Here is a 21,263-nt window from a genome sequence, read left to right as displayed (position 1 = left end):
AGACAAAGCTCAACATAAGGCACGTCATAAACTCTTAAGATACGTTCTTGTTGATCATCTTTTATTTACAGTTCATAGAGAAGACTTGAAGCTCATTGTACTGTTTCAGAAATGCTGCTCTGCTTCTGACACAGCATGCTGAGTTGAACATACATAACCTGCAAGGTCCACACATGTCATTTAATGTCCCCACAAGCCATTCATGGTCCCTACAAGTCATCCAGGTCAGAAAGAGTCGTTGCGAAAGCTGGCCATTCCATGGGGCAGCAAGTAACTTTCAGAGCCCACACCTCACTGTTGGCTGCTCAGAATATCTGTGATGATGGTCCAACACAAAAGTTTTACATCCATTCAAGCGGTGTCAACATTATCTCATCCAGTTTCCACTGTTTTCACATTCCAATGTAGAATTGTGCACCATTTGTGTCCATGGGCGAGAAAAATGACTTTCCTCAACTATGTAAGCAACAAACCCTGTAGTCCTTCGTCTATCATTGTCAGCATTCTTCTCACAGTCTGGCACACATTTTCAAATTATTAGTGATTATGCCTCATCTGTTTGGGAAGGGACTGGTTAATGGGTTTGCTAAAAACGTTGTACAATTTGATTGTCACAACTGAAATTACCAATCGAAATCATCAGATCTCATAGGCTGTGGATTACAGTTTCAATCACTTTGGTGTAATTTTCACAAGTATGTGGTACACAACTCCAAGCACAAAAATCAGATAATAAAAATGGCTCATGTTTCAAAACTCTAAGCACATTTTTCAATTGAGTGAGCACAACAAACAAATTCACAGAGTTACTTGTTCACTGCATCAAATCACTCTTTCAATTTGGATACATATTGAATCTAAGTATTTGCTTTTGAAAATGCAATATTCACTTTACTTTTGATAGGACTTTCTTGTAATTTGTTAAGAATACAAGTATCTATCACTTAATAAATCTGCTCAAAACTGAACCAAAATGATGTAGTGCCTACTTTACATATACAGTTTGATAACTGCTGAAAACGGTACATTTCTATATTTTTACCTCATAAATGTATCAGTTAGACATCAATTTATTTATGTTGGAAGGTAAATAAATCCAAATCATATATGGATGCGATTGTGAATACTACATGGAAAATGGAAAGAGTTATGTGCTACCATTTGGAACACTAGTGTAGTGCTGAAATACCTGTATTGTGTATAATAATATATTTCACTCATTATCTGAATTTCATTGGTACATTGTAAGCTGATGAATTTCAGAGGGACAGACGATACTGTATCAGTTGACAAGTCACGTAGAAAAGGTGATCTTGTACAATGTTGCATGGGGTAGAAATAGCATACAACACCATACTACGTTTTTAAAGTAACCAACTGCTTTACAATACCCCTATTTTTGATGATTTACCCTAAATATGTACTGTATAAGGATAATGAAACTGTTAAACTGATATATTTCTCAGCATGCTCACAACCTGCCATTAGATACAAATTATTTAAAAAATTGTATGTCAAGTTATAGTCAAATACTGCTGGCCATCTACTATTCCTTCTATTCAGCACTTCAAAAAGAACAGTTTTGATATGTGTATCAGCAGTGCACAACCCAGGTATTTCAGCAGTGCATTGTACACTATACTATAATCCCAAATGGTAGTACACAGTGACTCTTTCCCTTTTGTCCTATTAGACCACACTGGCTGATGGAGAATGATGATGTAGTATTTACAGCCACATCCATATATGATTTGGTTTTACCTTCCAGCATAAATAGATGTCAAATTGATACATTTAGGTAAAAATATAGACATTTACAGTGTTCAACAGTTATCAAACTATATATGTTAACTAGGCAGTACATAATTGTGGTTCAGTCGTTTTGAGCAGTTTGATTAAGTGATAGTTTATTGTATTGTTAACAAATGACAAGAAACTCATATCAAAAGTAAAGTGAATATTGCATTTTGAAAAGCAGATACTTTGATTATGTATCCAAATTGAAAAAGTGATTTGGTGCAGTGAACAAGTGACTTTGTGAATTTGTTTGTTGTACTCAGTCAATTGAAAATGTGCTTAAAGTTTTGAAACATGAGTGATTGTGATGATCTGTTTTGAATTTTGTGCTTGTTGCGAAAATGTACCACATACTAATGAAAATTGCACCTAAGTGATTGAAAAAACAACAATTGAAGTGGTAGTTCAAATGACTATATGGTGAGCCTATCATTAACTGATGTATTGGTGCCCCAAAAAAATGTGCTTGTGGTATTTAAGGAAAACTTTGATTTTGCATTAATGACTCAGGGGTGAAAGATGTGTGAAACCCCGATGAATGCACAATCAAAAGTTCTGAACATAAGATAGGGGGCATTACACATGTTATCAGTTTAGAGTTTTGAAAATATATCACTTACATCTGAAAAAAAAGAGGGTTCTTGCTTTCAAAGTGATACTAGTATTTTATACAATGTCCATTGGATTCAATCTTACCAAATCACCCATAAGAATTATGCCCTTTTCATATATATGGTAATATATATACACACATGTTTTATGTGTGTGTGGTATGCCTGTGTGGGTATTTACGTCGTTTCATGTTATTCACTCTCATGTTGTTCTCCATGTCTTGGAGAGAGAGACAGCGAGAGAGCGAGAACTAACAATTTGTGTGTGTACTTGTGTACGGGTGTGTAGGTCCATATGTATGTGTGAGTTTGCCTGTGTGCACATACAAACACACATAAATAACACATCATAACACCTTGCATAACACCTCGATAAAGGATGACGAGAGTCTACAAAAAAGAGCAACAAGATTCCCACATCTCACTGAAACACTATGTTTTCATCTCTGGTTTCGTAAAAATAAAACATCTCCTCTTATATTGGTTTTCAGTCGGCAACAAAATGTCCACACCAACAAATCATCCCCCCCGAATCTACAGGGGGCACTCAATTCTCTCACACTGCTCATACCGCTCATACTGAGGACTCCCGTGCTGTTTTGGAGTGCAGATCCTTGGTTTGGCTGAGGAAGGGGTAGGTGGTGCTGAGGCAGCCTGATGCCACGGTCAGTCCCAGGCTGACCCAGGCGCAGAAGATGGACCAGCCATAGCCATGGTCCACATCGCCGGGCAATCCGTAGATGAAGGGTGGGTTCCGGGAGAGGTCATAGGAGACACTGGCGGCGTAGGTGCACAAGGAGATGGTGCAGAAGATCCCTGGAGGGGACAAATTGTAACTTCCAAGATTTTTATTAAAGAGACAATACAGGAATAAAATAACAACAAAGGACAGGTTGAACAGTTGAAGTAAGTTCATGAGGCATTTATAAGTTATATTCTTCAATGGCTATATATATTATTAATTTAAAAGTAAAAAAAATGGATGTACCAATCCGGATTGCCACTAATAACCATTCACATGGAAAGGAAATTAATGAGTATAACATAAATAAATAAAAAACACAAGTTGAAAGGAAATTTAAAACACAACTGAAATGAAAAATTAGCCGCCCTATTGTGAAATGTTATAAATATATTATAGGAATGTTTGCATACAACCATAGAAGTAGTCTCCTGTTTGTAGCGATTAGCGATTATGAAAGCTTATGGCATGTTTTATTATACATATTAACACCTGTCTGTAAAGTATTATGAATGCATCTGTAGCCATATGGCATTTACAAATTCGGCAAAAAAAAGAGCCTTTACTGTATGTGTTTGATGAACACTTGGGAGGAAGATTTGGACGAGAGAGAGAGTGTAATAACGGAGCTGTGAGTCAGGAAGCAGGTGCAGGTGAAACGTTTAATAAAACAACAAAACCAGAAACGAGACAATTCCATGTGGCTATACGCTGGTACACAAGAATAATACCAACTGGTGAGAAAACATAAGAGAGTGACATATAAAGGGGAGGAAATGATGAAGGTAATGAAGTCCAGGTGTGAATCATAATGATTAACAGGTGCGCGTAATGATGAGTGCTAGGTGTGCGTAATGATGAATCCCAGGACCGGTGGTTAGTATTCTGGCGATGTCGTAGGCCGGAGGGGAGGAGCAGGATAAGATGTGACAGTACCCCCCCCCCCCCCGACAGGCACAGGACGACGCCACTAAGAGGGACGACCCCGAGGACGAGGTCGGTCCGGGCGGCGAAGGTGGAAGTCACGGATGATGTTGCGGTCCAGAATGTCCTCCACAGGAACCAAACACCGTTCCTCTGGGCCATACCCCTCGCAGTCCACCAGATACTGGAGTCGACCCCCACGACGTCGGGTGTCCAGTAGAGCTCTGACAGCGTACGCCGGACCCCCCCTCAATGTCCAGGTGGGGTGGAGGTGTGTCGTGGGGGACAGTATCAGCTAGGGGACCAGGAACCACTGGCCTGAGAAGGGAGACATGAAAGAGGGAGAGATGCGATAGCGACTGAGTAGTTGTAACCTGTACGTCACCTCGTTGACCCTCCGGAGAACTTTGAACGGCCCCACAAACCATGGGGCTCAGTTTCTTGCAGGGCAGGCAAAGCGGGATGTTCCTGATAGAGCCAGACGTTGTCCCCAGGATGGAACACAGGAGTCTCACTGTGGTGGCGGTCTGCCTGTTCCTTCTAATGATGGACGGCGCACTGGGGTCTCACGTGCGCGTCGCTCCACACCTCCTCTGCACGTTGGAACCACTCATCTACCGCAGGAGCCGCGGTCTGACCCGGGGTCCACGGGGCCAGGGCTGGCTGGAAACCCAAAACACACTGGAAGGGGGTCAACCCAGTGGAGGAGTGATGTAGGGAGTTCTGGACGTACTCTGCCCAGGGAAGGAATCGTGCCCACTCACCCTGAATCCTCAGGAACCTCCCCAGCTCCTGGCTCATCCTCTCCACCTGCCTGTTGGACTGAGGCCGATACCCGGAAGTGAGGCTGACCGTGACCCCGAGCTTCTCCAAGAAGGCCCTCCAAACTCATGATTGGAATTGGGGGCCACGGTCGAAGACAATGTCCTTCGGAAGGCCATAATGCCGGAAGACCTGCTGAAAGAGTGCCTCAGTGACCTGGAGAGCAATGGGGAGACCAGGAAGAGGGATTAATTGACATGACTTGGAAAATCTATCGACTACCACCAGAATGGTGGTGAAACCATCAGAGCGGGGAAGATCGGTTACAAAGTCATTGGATGGATGTGACCAAGGTTGCTGAGGCACGGGAAGCGGCAGGAGCTTCCCTGCTGGAGCATTCCGGGGGGACTTGGTTTGAGAACATACAGAACAGGAGTTGCCATACTGAGTAACATCCTGCACCAAGGTGGACCACCAGTACTTCTCAGCAATGGAGTGGATGGTGCGAGAAATACCTGGATGTCCAACGACAACAGCTGTGTGTGCCCAGGTCAGCAGCTAATCCTTTATCCCTTTGGGAACATAGATGCGCTCGGGAGGACAATTCCGGGGTGCGGGCTCCCTCTCTAGAGCCTGGCGGATGTCCACATCTACATCCCAAACCATTGGACCAATGACTCGTGAGGATGGGATTATGGGTGCCCTCTGGGCAGGAACCTCTCTCGAATCGTAGATATGGGACAGAGCATCGGCCTTGATGTTCTTAGAACCTGGGCGATAGGTCAACGTGAAGTCGAACCTGGTGAAGAAAAGTTCCCATCTGGCTTGGAGCAGAGTCAGTCTCCTCGCTGTCTGTATGTACTCTAGGTTCTGATGGTCGGTGAGGATGACGAATGGTTTCTTGGTGCCCTCCAGCCAGGGTCTCCACTCCTCTAATGCCAACTTCACCAACTTCGTCGTAAGTCCTCTCTGCGGAGGACAGTTTCTTGGAGAAAAATGCACAAAGATACAATTTCAATGGGTTACCCTGTCTTTCTGACAAAACTGAGAGATGTGTCTACCTCAACCACAAAAGGTAGTGTGGGATCTGGGTGTTTTAGCAAGGAGGCGGAGGTGAAATGCCCCTTGAGGAGACGAAAGGCCTCATTGGCTGCTGGAGACCACACCAGCTTACGAGGCTCACCCTTGAGGAGGAGTAAGAGGGGCGGCGGCGCTGAAGTTCCTGATGAAGCGGCGGTAGAAGTTGGCAAACCCCAAAAACCGTTGTAACCCCTTGATGGTGGTTGGGACTGGCCATGACCTTACCGCATCTACCTTCTAGTCCTCCATCCTCACTCCCTGTGGGCTGATTTGGTAACCCAAGAAGGATATAGCCCTCTGGTGGAATTGGCACTTCTCCGCCTTGACAAACAGGTGATTGACCAAGAGGCATTCCAGGATTTACCAAACGTGGGTAATGTGATCCTTCAGGTTGGTCAAGAAGATCAGGATGTCATCGATGTATATAATCACCTGCCATCCGAGCATGTCCCTGAACACCTCGTTGACGAATGCCTGGAACACTGACGGAGCATTGGCTAAGCCAAAGGGCATAACCAAATACTCGGAGTGACCAGACATCGTGCTATACGCCGTCTTCCACTCATCCCCCTCCCAGATGCGGATGAGAATGTAGGCACTCCACAGGTCCAGTTTGGTGAACAACTGGGCCCCGCGGAGCTGCTCGATGGCTGACAGCACCAACGGGAGAGGGTACCGATACTTCTGACATAATTGAGTCCTCGGTAATCGATACATGGGCGTAATCCTCCCTCCTTCTTTGCCACGAAGAAGAAACCAGCCGATGCAGGGGACGTGGATGTGCGGATGAAACCCTGTTGGAGTGCCTCTTGAATGTAATCCTCCATGGCCTGGGTCCCAGCCACAGACAGAGGGTAGATGCGTCTGCGCAGAGGTGTAGCACCGGAAAAGGTCGATGGCACAGTCCCAGGGGCGATGAGGAGGGAGACAAGTAGCGCAGGTCTTGAAGAATACCTCCTTTAGGTCCTGGTACTCCTCCGGGATGTTGGGCTGAAGGGCAACCATTGGACTCTTAACCGACGTAGAACCACAGGGGATTGGGAAGCAGGTCTTCCGGCATTCAGGTGACCAGTCTGATTTTCATCCTCGACCATGAGATGGTAGGGTTATGGCGTTGGAGCCAAGGGAGGCCGAGAATGATTTTGTGAACTGGTGCACTTGTGATGAAGACGGAGATGCTCTCCTGGTGATTGGACTCCACAGTGAGGGTGAGTGGTTGAGTGATGTCTGTGATGGTTCCAGATCCTAATGGCCGACAGTCAAGACCTTGAACCGGAAAAGGAGAGGAGAGTGGATAGATGGTAATGTTGAGGGAGAAGGCAAGGGTCTGATCCATAAAGTTTCCGGCAGCACCAGAATCCCCTAAAGCTGTAGACACAGTACATGAGGGACAGTCAGCCAGAGTGATGGACACCAAAAAAAGTATATCAGGGAGAGCTGAATCTGGAATACTCACTCCAAGTCCAGGGGATGGAACATCACGTGACCGTCCCTCTGCTCTAGTGGATCACGGATTCTGAAGTACTGGAGCTTGTGTCCTACTTGCCCACAGTACAGACATAGCCGCAGCTATATCCGTCTGCATCGTTCCGCCGTGGAAATGTGTGTGACCCCTACCTCCATGGGTTCAGGCTCCCGAGTATTCGCAGAAGAAGAGAGAGAAGCGATGAGAATGCCAACGCTCTAGGTGGATGGCCTTCGCAATGAGTGCGTCCAGGGTGAGATTGTCGTCCCGACAGGCCAGTTCTGTCTGGACCGTCCTCGTGCAGACCTCCTCTAAATATCGTATGAAGCACCGGCTCATTCCATCCACTTGGAAGCTGCTACTGTCCGGAAGTTGAGCGCAGCAGCCGTCTGATTCCCCTGCTGAAGCTGAAGCAAACACTCACCTCCCTCTCTGCCCTCCGCGGGATGATCGAAAATGCATTTAAACAGAGCCATGAACCCCTCATAATAATCTAGCTCCTCCTCTCCTCTCCCCCAGACCTTCCTGCTGCTTCCATAGTTTAAGTTGGTATTCTGTAATAACGGAGCTGTGAGTCGGGAAGCACGTGCAGGTGAAACGTTTAATAAAACAACAAAACCAGAAACGAGACAATTCCATGTGGCTATACGCAGGTACACAAGAATAACACCAACTGGTAAGAAGACATAAGAGAGTGACATATAAAGGGGAGGAAATGATGAAGGTAATGAAGTCCAGATGTGAATCATAATGATTAACAGGTGTGCGTAATGATGAGTGCTAGGTGTGCATAATGATGAATCCCAGGACCGGTGGTTAGTATTCTGGCGATGTCATACGCCGGAGGGGAGGAGCAGGAGAAGATGTGACAGAGAGAGAGAGAGAGAGAGAGAGAGAGAAAGTGGGAGAAAACTAAAGATAGAGATATAGAGATAGGCTGCAGTAAAAGAGGCACAGAGAGACAAAAGTTGAACGCTGCCATCACAAAGAAACCAACAATGAAAGGGAAAGAGAACCACACACTCTCTATATCTCTCTCTGTCTCTCTCTCTCTCGCTCTCTCTCTCTAACACACACACAGGATAGGTAGGTTGTTGGCAATGAAAGCCCTTACACACACACACAGGAGAGGTAGGGTGTTGGTAGTTGGCAGGCGTTGTACCTGCCATGAGGAAGAGCAGGCCGGAGACGTGCTGGGTGAGGCTCTCCTCCCAAAAGAAACCCACGGTGGCCACAATGCTGCCACACAACAAAACGGCAGCCGCCATCCCCAGGAACCCCGCCGTGATTCGCCGCAGATCTGAGACACACACACACACACACACACACACACACACACACACACACACACACACACACACACACACACACACACACACACACACACACACACAGCACACACACACAAGCACACAAAGATACAGACACCAGCATACACAAAAGCGTACATATAAGCACACATGCGCACACACACAGACAAACACAAAGCGTACACACACACAAGAGCACAAACACAAGTGAAAACATTAGCACACATGCACACACCAACATTTCCATGACAACCACCCCCTGGTAAACCCGCTCGTGCTACCCGTCAACAGTCTCCAAACAAACACGGGGATAAACACACATTTTTGTTAGGTAATACTTTTCTTTTGGTCTCCCCTGTCCTACATTTGTTACAACCCTGTCATAAGAATGACATGACGCCTGTCATAACATAAAATAGCCAGCAACGACTGTTAGAAATAGGTGAATTTGAATGATTTCCTTAATGCATCATGACAGCATTGTGCCTTGTTTTTCAGTAAACGTTATGGCAAGCATTATGTCACTCAACACACAACAGTTTTATAGTGGGATATGTTGATGGAAATATTCAATTCCTGCAACTTATGATATACTGTAACAACATTATGACACATTGATCATAAATCACATATCCGATACTTTCCCCAAAAATGTTTAGGCCTACTCTGCATCTCATACACTTGTCACATCGAGTTGCAGTATCCTAACACAGGATCAAACTCGAGCAGGAAAAACAATGTCAGCGTCCCAAATAACACCGTATGCACTTAATAGGGAACAACGGTGCATTCAAAAGTAGTGCACTTAATAGGGAATAGGGTGCCATTTGGGATGCAGTCGCTGTCTAAAGATGGCATGCAGACAGAGAAAACCGATGGTACTTTGACTTTGATGAATGTTCTTCCTCAGACTAGTTGTGCAGTAATAGACTATGTGGAGTTAATGTGTTTTTCTTGTACGAGCTGACATTTACTCCCTCCCCGTGGACATTTTCTATAACCATGTAGTAATCCACTCATCAGGGGTCGGACACTGGAGTAGGAATACTAGCTTCGAAAGGTTAACTTAACATATTCAGCATGTGGGTACAGTAGTAGCCTTATTACAGATCATGGATGTCTGAAGAGATCACTTGGGTTGTCTGAAGGTTCTAAAGGTTCCACAGCGTGAAGCCAAATTAATATGGAGCACTGGTATTTGGACTTCCACTGTTATTTCATTATCAAACCTAGACACAACAGACAGAACCTTTAGTCTACAGTACTGTATGAAGCATTGAAAAACATATTTTAAAAAACACACATACAAAACGTAAATATTTATTTTAAAAAAAACACACAATACAAAGGATGGGAAGAGCAAGAGCAGTAAAAATAAATAATGGAAATAATATGGGTAGGGATACAATGATATTGTTTGAGCAAAGATGGTGGTAGAAATTTGCCCCAAATGTGTAAGATGAAAGTTAGGATCACTGTGTTTTTGCACCACCCACTATCTGGAAAAGCTCATCTTAAAGGACCCTAACACTACTCATGACAGACGTCAGACTATCCCACCGCAGACACCAACATAGATCAGTTGTGGGGCACCTGGAATCAAACTTCTCACACCACACCAAGGCCATCTAACCATTGTTCAAAATACTTTTTGCTCAGACCCAGCCGGAAATGAGCTAGCATTTTCTACCTCTGGTTCGTTGGGCATTGCTATGGGGGAAATGAATGGGGAAGGAGTGGGATTTTAGGATAAACACTGAAAATAAGATCTGAAGTTAACACAGGCTTAGGTGATCTTATATGTTTTGTTCTATGAGATAATATCAGTAAGATTACATGACCTTTATGAATTATAAAGTATTTATGTGCTTTATGTGCTTGTTTTGATTACATAAATGCTTAAAAATTCACAAAGTGACGTCAGCTGAGGAAGATTATCTCATAGAACAAAACGTATAAGATCTCATAAGCCTGTGACCTTACACCACAGACCTTATTTTTTACATTTATCCATACCTCCCCCCCTCCAAAAAAAAACATACATTTCCCCATAAGCTTTGCCCAACAATCCATAGTGCAGTTAGCCTCCTTTAGTTCTTACATAAAGACACGATTACTATTTCTCTCTATAAAAAACTGCTAGCCATGCAAGCGGTTTTATTGCAGGTGGTTCTGGGACGTTGAGTCTGCAATACTTACGTAAGAGATGCCATTCGTCTTGCTGAATGGTTCTCGTCAGGTTGAGCGGGATGTTTCGAAGCCGAATGGGCTGAGAGAAATGGTACTTGACAGTTGTGCATCGGTCCGCAATACCTGTGGAGAGAATGGATTACTAAAAAACTCTACGTTTTAACATTAGAACGCATTACTTTTGTTATGTAAAATCTTTGCCCAACTTGCATATCTTTACTTGAAGTTACCAAAAATACATTTAAAAAGGGATTACACTGGATTTTTACCTACAGATTTTTACCTACTCCACATATTTAAATTGAAAGAAAATTTGAGATTTACATTTTTTTTTTACTCAAAATAAGATTGATTGCGTGTGTCTTCACACCTCAGAGTTAATACTCGGTGGAAGCACCTTTGACAGCCATTACAGCTGTGAATAATATTCTACCAACTTTGCACAACTCTTAGGGCAACATACAGTACCAGTCAAAAGTGTAGACACACCTACTCATTCAAGGGTTTTTATTTATTTTAAACTATTTTCTACATTGTAGAATATAAGTGAAGACATCAAAACTATGAAATAACACATATGGAATCATGTAGTAACCAAAAAATATATTTTATATTCTTCAAAGTAGCCACCCTTTGCCTTGATGACAGCTTTGCACACCCTTGCCATTCTCTCAACTAGGTTCATGAGGTAATCACCTGGAATGCATTTCAATTCAACAAACAGTGACCCATCGTATTCATGCATAAAAACAAATAATGAAAGAAAAGCATTGCAAGTTTGAATTCTGTAAAGTTAGTGTGCGAGAAGTGGAAAAATGATTGTTATCGATCAATCAAACCTCCTGGCATTGACAACTTAGATGGAAAGCTACTGAGGATGGTAGCTGACTCTAAAGCCACTCCTATCTGTCATATCTTTAATCTGAGCCTAGAGGAAAGTCTTTGTCCTCAGGCCTGGAGGGAAGCCAAAGTTATTCCGCTACCCAATAGTGGTAAAGTGACCTTTACTGGTTCTAACAGCAGACCTATAAGTTTGCTGCCGGCAAACTGTTGGGAAAAATTGTGTTTGACCAAATACAATGCTATTTCTCTGTAAACAAATTAACAACAGACTTTCAGCATGCTTATAGAGAAGGGCACTCAACACTGACACAAATGACTGATGATTGGTTGAAAGAAATTGATAATAAGAAGATTGTGGGTGCTGTACTGTTAGACTTCAGTACAGCCTTTGATATTATTGACCATAACCTGTTGTTGAAAAAATGCATGTGTTATGGCTTTTCAACCACTGCCATATCATCGATTCAGAGCTATCTATTTAATAGAACTCAAAGTGTTTTCTTTAATGGAAGCTCCTCTAATGCCAAACATGTATAGTGTGATGTACTGCAGGGCAGCTCTCTAGGTCCTCTACTCTTTTCTATTTTTACCAATGACCTGCCACTGGCATTAAACACAGCATATGTGTCCATGTATGCTGATGATTCAACCATAGCTGCATCAGCAACCACAGATAATAAAGTCACTGAAACCCTTAACAAAGAGTTGCAGTCTGTTTTGGAATGGGTGGCCAGTAATAAACTGGTCCTGAACATCTCTAAAACTAAGAGCATCGTTCCCTAGGTTCTAGACCTCAGCTGAATCTGGTAATGAATGGTGTGGCTGTTGAACAATTTCAGGAGACTAAATTACTTGGTGTTACCTTAGATTGTAAACTGTCATGGTCAAAACATATAGATTCAATGGTTGTAAAGATGGAGCGAGGTCTGTCTGTAATAAAGAGATGCTCTGCTTTTTTGACACCACACTCCAAAAAGCAAGTTCTGCAGGCTCTAGTTTTGTCTAATCATAATTATTGTCCAGTTGTGTGGTTCAGTGCTGCTAAGAAAGACCTAGTTAAGCTGCAGCTGGCCCAGAACAGAGAGGCACGTCTTGCTCCTCATTGTAATCAAAGGGCTGCATGTCAGTCTCTCTTGGCTAAGAGTTGAGGAGAGACTGACTTGTATCACTTCATCTTTTTATAAGAAACATTAATGTGTTGAAAATCCCTAATTGTTTGCATAGTCAACTTACACACAGCTCTGACACACACACTTACCCCACCAGACATGCCACCAGGGGTCTTTTCACAGTCCCCAAATCCAGAACAAATTCAAGAAAGCGTACAGTATTATATAGAGCCATTATTGCATGGAACTCTGTTCCATCTATTGTTGCTCAAATAAACAGCAAACCTGATTGAAAAAAAACAGATAAAGCAACACCTCACAGCACAACGCCTCTCTACTATTTGACCTAGATAGGTTGTGTGTATGCATTAATATGTAGGCTACGTGTGCCTTGTTTTAAATGTATGTAGTTCTGTCCTTGAGCTGTTCTTGTGTATTAATGTTATGTATTATGCCATGTTAAATGTTTTGTGTGGACCTCAGGAAGAGTAGCTGCTGCTTTTGCAACAGCTAATAGGGATCCTAATAAAATACCTAATTGGTGTGCCTTGTTAAAAGTTAATTTGTGGAATTTCTTTCCTTCTTAATGTGTTTAAGCCAATCAGTTGTGACAAGGTAGGGGTGGTATACAGAACATAGCCCTATTTGGTAAAAGACCATGTCCATATTATGGCAAGAACAGGTCAAATAAGCAAAGAGAAACAACAGTCCATCATTACTTTACGACATGAAGGTCAGTCAAGATGGAACATTTCAAAAACTTTGAACGTTTCTTCAAGTGCAGTCGCAAAAAACATCAAGCTCTATGATGAAACTGGCTCTCATGAGGACCGCCGCAGGAAAGGAAGACCCAGAGTTACCTCTGCTGCTGAGGATAAGTTCATTAGAGTTAACTGCACCTCAGATTGCAGTCCAAATAAATGCGTCACAGAGTTCAAGTAACAGACATATCTCAACATCAACTGATTCAACATGAATCAAGCCTTCATGATCGAATTGCTGCAAAGAAATCACTACTAAAAGACAACAATAATAAGAAGAGACTTGCTTGGGCCAAGAAACATGAGACTGGTGGAAATCTGTCCTTTGGTCTATTGAGTCCAAATTTGAGATTTTTGGTTCCAACTGCTGTATCTTTGTGAGATTTAGAGTAGATGAACGGAGGATCTCCGCATGTGTGGTTCCCACCGTGAAGCATGGAGGAGGAGGTGTGATGGTGTGGGGGTGCTTTGCTGGTGACACTGTCAGTGATTTATTTAGAATTCAAGGCACACTTAACAAGCATGGCTACCACAGCATTCTGCAGCGATACACCATCCCATCTGGTTTGCACTTAGTGGGACTATCATTTGTTTTTCAACAGAATAATGACCCAAAACACACCTCCAGGCTGGGTAAGGGCTATTTGACCAAGGAGAGTGATGGAGTGCTGCATCAGATGACCTGGCCACAATCACCCGACCTGGACCGCAGAGTGAAGGAAAAGCAGCCAACAAGTGCTCAGCATATGTGGGAACTCCTTCAAGATTGTTGGAGAACCATTCCTCATGAAGCTGGTTGAGGGAATGCCAAGAGTGTGCAAAGCTGTCATCAAGGAAAAGGGTGGCTACTTTTAAGAATCTAAAATCTAAAATATATGTTTTACACCTTTTTGGTTACTACATGAATCCATATGTGTTATTTCATTGTTTTTATGTCTTCACTATTATTATACAATGTAGAAAACAGCTTTATGTCACTGATCGTTAACAAAAGCCTTTGTGTCATAAACCAGGCATTGCATATTATACAGGGCATGCTTATAACATTGTTATAAATTTGGTGTGTCAGGTCACATTGTAAAGGGCCATTGCAATACTCAATATTTGTTTTTATCCTCATTAACTGTCTCAAACTGTGACATTTGAGAGAGCTCTTGTATTTCCATGCAATGACTCACTTGGTTTGAAAAGGGTAAACACTTTAACATTTACTTGGCTTTGAAGCAGCCTATGACTTGGGTTGTCCAGTTTCCCTTACACGCATGGTAGGCCTAGGTCTTCTGTAGAGTTTAATTGGTATAGTAATCAACTATATGCAGGACAAATTAATTTAACTTGGCCTGTGCTGTTGCTTACTTTGTTCTTTTTCCAAACTGGACAGGTTTAGACAGGTTCACATAGTGAGTGCTCAGTAACACTTTATAAGGTACCCTTTTTAATTTGTTTATGATGCATTTACAAATGATTAAATAACTGTTATAAGCCAGTTAGAAAATGTACCATTATAAAGGCAACCTATAAAGTGTTACCAAGTTACCTTTGCTGCTGTTACGGTGTCTCTGTATGTGAGCTACTGAAAAATGTTGTCTCTTTCTTGTACGAGAGTACAGTAGACGCCCCATGAGTCCTATGTTGCTGGTGAGAATGTCTGTCCTTATTTTAAGCTGAGCTCCCACAACTTGAATTGGTGGGACAAAATCTAGACAGTTTACAATCGAATGACGCCCTGATGCTCTTTAAAACACTTTTTTTATTCAAAATCTTAACACACATTCAAAAGCTCTATCATAGGTCTTGTGGTCCACATCTACATAATGCATGGGAACCGCTACCATTTCATACTTGGTAGAAATTATGAAACATCATCATGTGCATATTTGAGCAGGCACTTTGAAGTGAGCGCTGACACCTGTGTTTGATCTCTCACTGTGAGCGTGAGGCGTGTGAGGCTGCGAGCCGAGCATCTGCATCTCACGCTCAGAGAGTCAGGAGGTTGTTTGTTTATTTACAGTAGCCAACACTCTGTGCCTTTGCATAGATATGAGTAGCTCTGCTCGCAGTCTCTGGCTGTGTCCCAAATGGCACCCTATTCCCTATACACCCTTAGAAAAAAGTATTCTTCGACTGTCCCCATAGGAGCACCCTTTTTGGTTCCAGTAGATAGTGATAGCGCTGACGTCATCCACGTATTCCTATGGAAAACCATGGAAAGGTCCCGAGTGGCACATGAAGCCAAAAGTATGTTAATTTTAAGCATGCCATATTGCTAAATGGCACTAAGGATCATAGTGAAAGTGGCTGTAACTAGCAAAGGATCATGGTCGATGTAGTCGTTTTCATTCTGCCTGAGAGAGTCAACTGAGAGCCTCCTCGTAGCCCGTGATTTGTCTGTGTCAGCACGTGGTCCTGTGTAGTAGTCAGACTGGATCACTATTCAATTAAATATCTCAAATAATTCCCTGTGGGGATTGAACTTGACCATAATAAACTAGATTGGGGGGGGACAGTCGTTTTGGGCTCAAACTTTTTTGGCCGTTCTGACGATCGTAGTAGCAGTAGCCAACCAGCAGAGCTCGTGACTTCATGCTCCAGACAGGACACTGGGAGCCTGGGTAGAACCCTTTTTGGTTCCAGGTAGAACCCTTTTGGGTTCCATGTAGAACCCTCTGTGGAAATGTTTTTTAAGGGAACCCAAAAAGGTTCTACCTGGAACCAAAAAGGGTTCTTCAAAGGTTTCTCCTATAGGGACACCCGAAGAACCCTTTTAGGTTCTAGATCGCACCTTTTTTTCTAAGAGTGTATAGTGCACTACTTTTGACTATTGCTCTATGTGCCCTGGTCAAAATAAGTGCACTACAGGAAATAAGTTGCCATTTGAGATGCAGACACTGAGTAAATAAGATGCTCTTTGAGGCATTATGCTGCCATTTAGGTCCAAGAAGGTCTAAGAGACAACTCTTTTGGTATGAGGTTGAGTAGCCTTAGTCTACACACTTAGAAAAAAAGGTACTAAGTAGAACCATACAGGGTTCTTTGGTTTGTCCCCATGGGGAACCCTTTTTGGTGTTGAGTAGAACCCTTTGCAGAGAGTTCTATTTAGAAACCTCAATGTAGGGTTCTTCAAAGAACCCCCTGTATATGGTTCTTCCGAGAACTCTCTGTGAAAGGTTCTGCCTAGAGCCCTCTATGAAGGGTTCTTCCAAGAACCATTTTATCATCTAAAGGTTCTTCCTAGAACCATCTATAAAGGGTTCGACTGAGAACCCTTTTATCTTCTGAGGGTTCTTCCTAGAACCCTATATGAACGGTTCCACTAGGCTTATTAGCTTTTAAAATTGAATTATTTATGACAATACATTACATATATCACAATGCCATTCGTTGAGGGTCTAATTATACCCTAACACAGTGGTGTTAGGAATCTCCTGGTTTACAGGCCACATCAGGCCTGTAAGTCACATTACGCTGGCTTGCAAAGTGATGTGTAATTCCTATTGGAATCCAGCCAGAGTTATGGCTGGAAATAAATCCAGTTTCTAACAGATTGGATTTGTTTAGAAAACAGTATGTTATTTATCTCTGTGTAACATAACATTTATCAAGCGATCAATGTACATACAAAAACACAGATATTACAGTAAAACAAACAATTCTGAAAATCTCCCTGCAATAGAGCATGCTACGAAATATTATATACAGTATACAGTGCATTCAGACCCCTTCCTTTTTTCCACATTTTGATGTTACAGCCGTATTCTAAAATGGATTACCTTAATTGTTTCCCTCATCAATCTACACACAATACCTCGTAACGTCAAAGCAAAAACAGGATTTTTTTCAAATTTGTAAAAAAAAAAAGAAAGAAAAAATAAATACCTTATTTGCATAAGTATACTGACTGTTTGCTATGAGACTCGAAATTTAGCTTAGGTGCATCCTGTTTCCATTGATCATCCTTGAGATGTTTCTACAACTTGATTGGAGTCCACCTGTGGTAAATTCAATTGATTGGACATGATTTGGAAAAGCACACACATGTCTATATAAAGGTCCCACAGTTGACAGTGCGTGTCAGAACAAAAACAAGCCATGAGGTCGAAGGAATTGTTCGTAGATGTCCGAGACAGGATTGTGTCGAGGCACAGATCTGGGAAAGGGTACCAAAAAACTTCTGCAGCATTGAAGGTCCCCAAGAACCCACTGGCCTCCATCATTCCTAAATGTAAATTTGGAACCACCAAGACTCTTCCTAGAGCTGGCTGCCTGGCCAAACTGAGTAATCAGGGGAGAAGGGCCTTGGTCAGGGAGGTGACCAAAAACCTGATGGTCAATCTGACACAGCTCTAGAGTTCCTCTGTGGAGATGGGAGAACCTTCCAGAAGGACAACCATCTCTGCAGCACTCCACCAATCAGGCCTTTATGGTAGAGTGGCCAGACAGAAGCCACTCCTCAGTAAAAGGCACATGATAGCCTGCTTGGAGTTTACCAAAAAGGCACCTAAGGACTCTCAGGCCATTAGAAACAAGATTCTCTGGTCTGATGAAACCAAAATTGAACTCTTTGGCCTGAATGCCAAGCGTCACATCTGGAGGAAACCTGGCACCATCCCTACAGTGAAGCATGGTTGAGGCAGCATCATGCTGTGGGGTTGTTTTTCAGTGGCAGGGACTGGGAGACTAGTCAGGATCGAGGGAAAGATGAACGAAAGTACAGAGAGATCCTTGATGAAAACCTGCTCCAGAGCACTCAGGAACTCAGACTGGGATGAATGTTCACCTTCCAACAGGACAACGACCCAAAGCACACAGTCAAGAAAACACATGAGTGGCTTCGGGACAAGTCTCTGAATTTCCTGGAGTGGCCCAGCCAGAGCCCGGACTTGAATCATATCTAACATCTCTGGAGACACCTGAAAATAGCTGTGCAGCAATGCTCCCCATCCAACCAGACAGAGATTGAGAGGATCTTCAGAGAAGAATGGGAGAAACTCCCCAAATACAGGTGTGCCAAGCTTGTAGTGTCATATCCAAGAGGACTCAAGGCTGTAATAGCTGCCAAAAGGTGCTTCAACAAAATACTGAGTAAAGGGTTTGAATACTTATGTAAATGTCATATTTTTTTATACATTTTTATATACATTTGCAAAAATTTCTAAAAAGCTGTTTTGCTTTGTCATTATGGGGTATTGTGTGTAGATTGATGAGAGAAAAAACGATTTAATCAATTTTAGAATAAGGCTGTAACGTAACAAAATATGGAAAAGGTCAAGGGGTCTGAATATTTTCCTAATGTGTATGTGTGGTTCTATGTAGAATCCTTCTTGCCTTCCAAAGAATCATCAAAGAACCCTTTCTTCCAAAAACATTTTTTAGTATGTTAAAAGTTCTAGGTAGAACCCTTTGCCTTACAAAGAACCCTTCTTCTGATCAAAACAGTTCTTGGTATAACCCTATCCTTCCGCAAAGAACACTTTTGGAACCTTTTTTTCTAAGAGTGTATGGGCACAATCCTTCACAGGTTGAAGCAGGTATCAAATGAAATCAACATTGACAGAAATCAAAGGGTAGGTGTTGAAGCTTGAGATCCTTCACATGACACCTTAGCTGTTTTAAATGCAAGGTGACAAGTGGGTTTCGGTGACATTTAGCCCCTGGCTTAATCAGGGCGACATTAATCTTGATGGACTGGACACCGTGGGGAAATGTTCTCCTTTCATCCCGATCGACCTTTTGAGTTTCCACCTTAACTTTGTAGGGACTTGAACTTCAGCACATTGGGCATGAATTCACTGTATCAGTTTTAGAAAAGGTTTGTTCTGGCGTTTCCCTGAAGGAGAAGCCTTTATGGTTGTAGGTAGAACACTTTCAATCAAATAAACCTTTTAGATCCCTTTTTTCCATAGAGATTATTCTTAAGAACCCTGTAGGATTCCATGTTGAACACTTTTCCCTGTAGAATAAAAAATGGCTTCAAAGGGGTTTCTTTGTGGGTAAAAAAAGGTGCTATCTGTCCCTTCCAGGTAGAACCCTTTTGCTTCCAAGTAAAACCATTTGGGGTTCCATGTAGAACCCTTTCCACAGAGGGTTTTACATGGAACCCAAAATGGTTCTACCTGGAACCATAAAGGGTTTAAATGGAATCAAAAAGGGTTCTCCTATAGGTGCAGCCAAAGAACCCTTTTGGAACCTTTTTTTCTTTCTAAGTGTAGTCAATCAACATTTTTGGCTTTTGTAGCCCTATGGATGGCTCTACTGAAGATTTGACAGGGATAACAACATAAACAAACATTTCCAAGGCCAGTCTACAACGATTACCACTGTGGGAAAATGAGAGGGAAATAAATGTAAAAATGTTCCTCATAAATTTGCCTATTAATAACCTAAATCATTAGGTTAGAATTTCCCAGCACCCTCATCATGATGCGACAATTATAGAAATAATAATAGCCTACTAAAGCAAGCCTTGGCAATGAGTTTGAAATAGCAATTCATGTTCCTGGAAATGAGTTTGGGCGTGTTTAATCATGAGCCCTTGTGCATGAGCCCTCATAAACCTTGTTTTGACGCAATGCACGTATGCAGAATCATCACCCCAGATGGAGCTACCTCGATTAAAGGAATGCAAAACAGTCCTTGCCTAATAGTCACGGATCATTGACAGCAAATTGCACAACTGTTTTTCCTTTCTCCCACTTTTTAGTGTGCACATTAAAACTTACCCTTTGATATGAGTTTATCGATATCCCGGTCCATGCCTTGAAAGTAGCATTTTCTCCACAGTCCAGAATATGTGGAGAACAACGGACGGCCACATTCCGTCTCAAGAATCCCCATCCCCAGTATCGCCCTCCAGTTCTCAAGCAATTCCTCCTCTCTACTCCCGACGTGAATCGGCTTCATAAGCGCCACGTTCCGTTTGGAGTTACCGTTGTCCACAAGAGGCAAGTGGTATATTGGCATCTCCCTGTTTTTCTGGTCGTTAGAATCCGACCCATACTCGTCGCAGTTCTCCTTATGCCTTCTGGTGTCTGTCTCGTACCAATGGTCGGTGAAGATAGCGGTGACCAGCAAGAGTAAAGAGACAACGCTCATGGACAAGCTCAGAGCCGTTGCAAGAGCTTGTTTCTCCATTGTTTGAACATCAGCGCTCGGCGCTATGCGCACAGTTTAGACGTGTTGACAGTCGGACGCCCTTCTTCCAGCACCTGCTATTCCAGTTACTAAGCATTTTTACGCATCCTCTGACCTGCGAGCACCGTCCACAGTCGAGAGCGCATTGGCATTGGCTGCTTCCCACCCGCGGGTTGCTGAAACGGAAGATACAGCAACACAGGTGGATCGGTACGGTGTCCGCAAGCGTGCTGGGTGTGGGCTAAACTCCGCACTTGCCTCTCTGTGGTCGAGATTACTAGTATTTACCTGCATAAACCACACCACCCCTCTCGCTCTTTCCCTCTCCTCAGCACCTGGACTTGAAGTCGTGTCCTCTAAAACTAAAGGCTCCTCCTATTCGCATGGAGAGGGAAATGACCATCCCTCGGAGGCGACACACAGCTTGTGTGAGGGAACGTCAAGGTTGTCCTACTCTTTCAAAGTCAGTCATAAAGATGGGTGTATCTTTACGATAAAATAATGGTTTCCTGTGACTCCAAGGCTCCAAATGTAACTT

General features: G+C 42.9%; 1 protein-coding gene across 2 annotated transcripts; it reads right to left on the bottom strand.

Moving 5' to 3' along the window:
• Positions 1-923: 923 nt before the first annotated feature.
• LOC106585147 (transmembrane protein 178A) lies at positions 924-21,143 on the bottom strand. 2 transcript variants are annotated; one of them, XM_014171039.3, is made up of 4 exons: positions 20,314-21,143; positions 10,891-11,004; positions 8,544-8,681; positions 924-3,224 (listed from the first exon to the last, which is right to left on the bottom strand). In XM_014171039.3, exons 1-4 carry the CDS (start codon positions 20,723-20,725, stop codon positions 2,983-2,985), a joined length of 906 nt encoding a protein of 301 aa, XP_014026514.1. In that variant the 5' UTR covers positions 20,726-21,143; the 3' UTR covers positions 924-2,982. The 2 variants fall into 2 exon arrangements, with proteins under 2 accessions (XP_014026514.1, XP_082820195.1); XM_082964069.1 differs by having other exon boundaries at positions 3,082-8,681.
• Positions 21,144-21,263: the final 120 nt, after the last annotated feature.

The sequence above is a fragment of the Salmo salar genome, chromosome 02 (assembly GCF_965601325.2).
Source record: "Salmo salar chromosome 02, fSalSal1, whole genome shotgun sequence".
NCBI classification, from domain to species: domain Eukaryota; kingdom Metazoa; phylum Chordata; class Actinopteri; order Salmoniformes; family Salmonidae; genus Salmo; species Salmo salar.
Note: the sequence above shows the minus strand (reverse complement) of the source record. Positions and strands in the feature narration are given on the sequence as shown.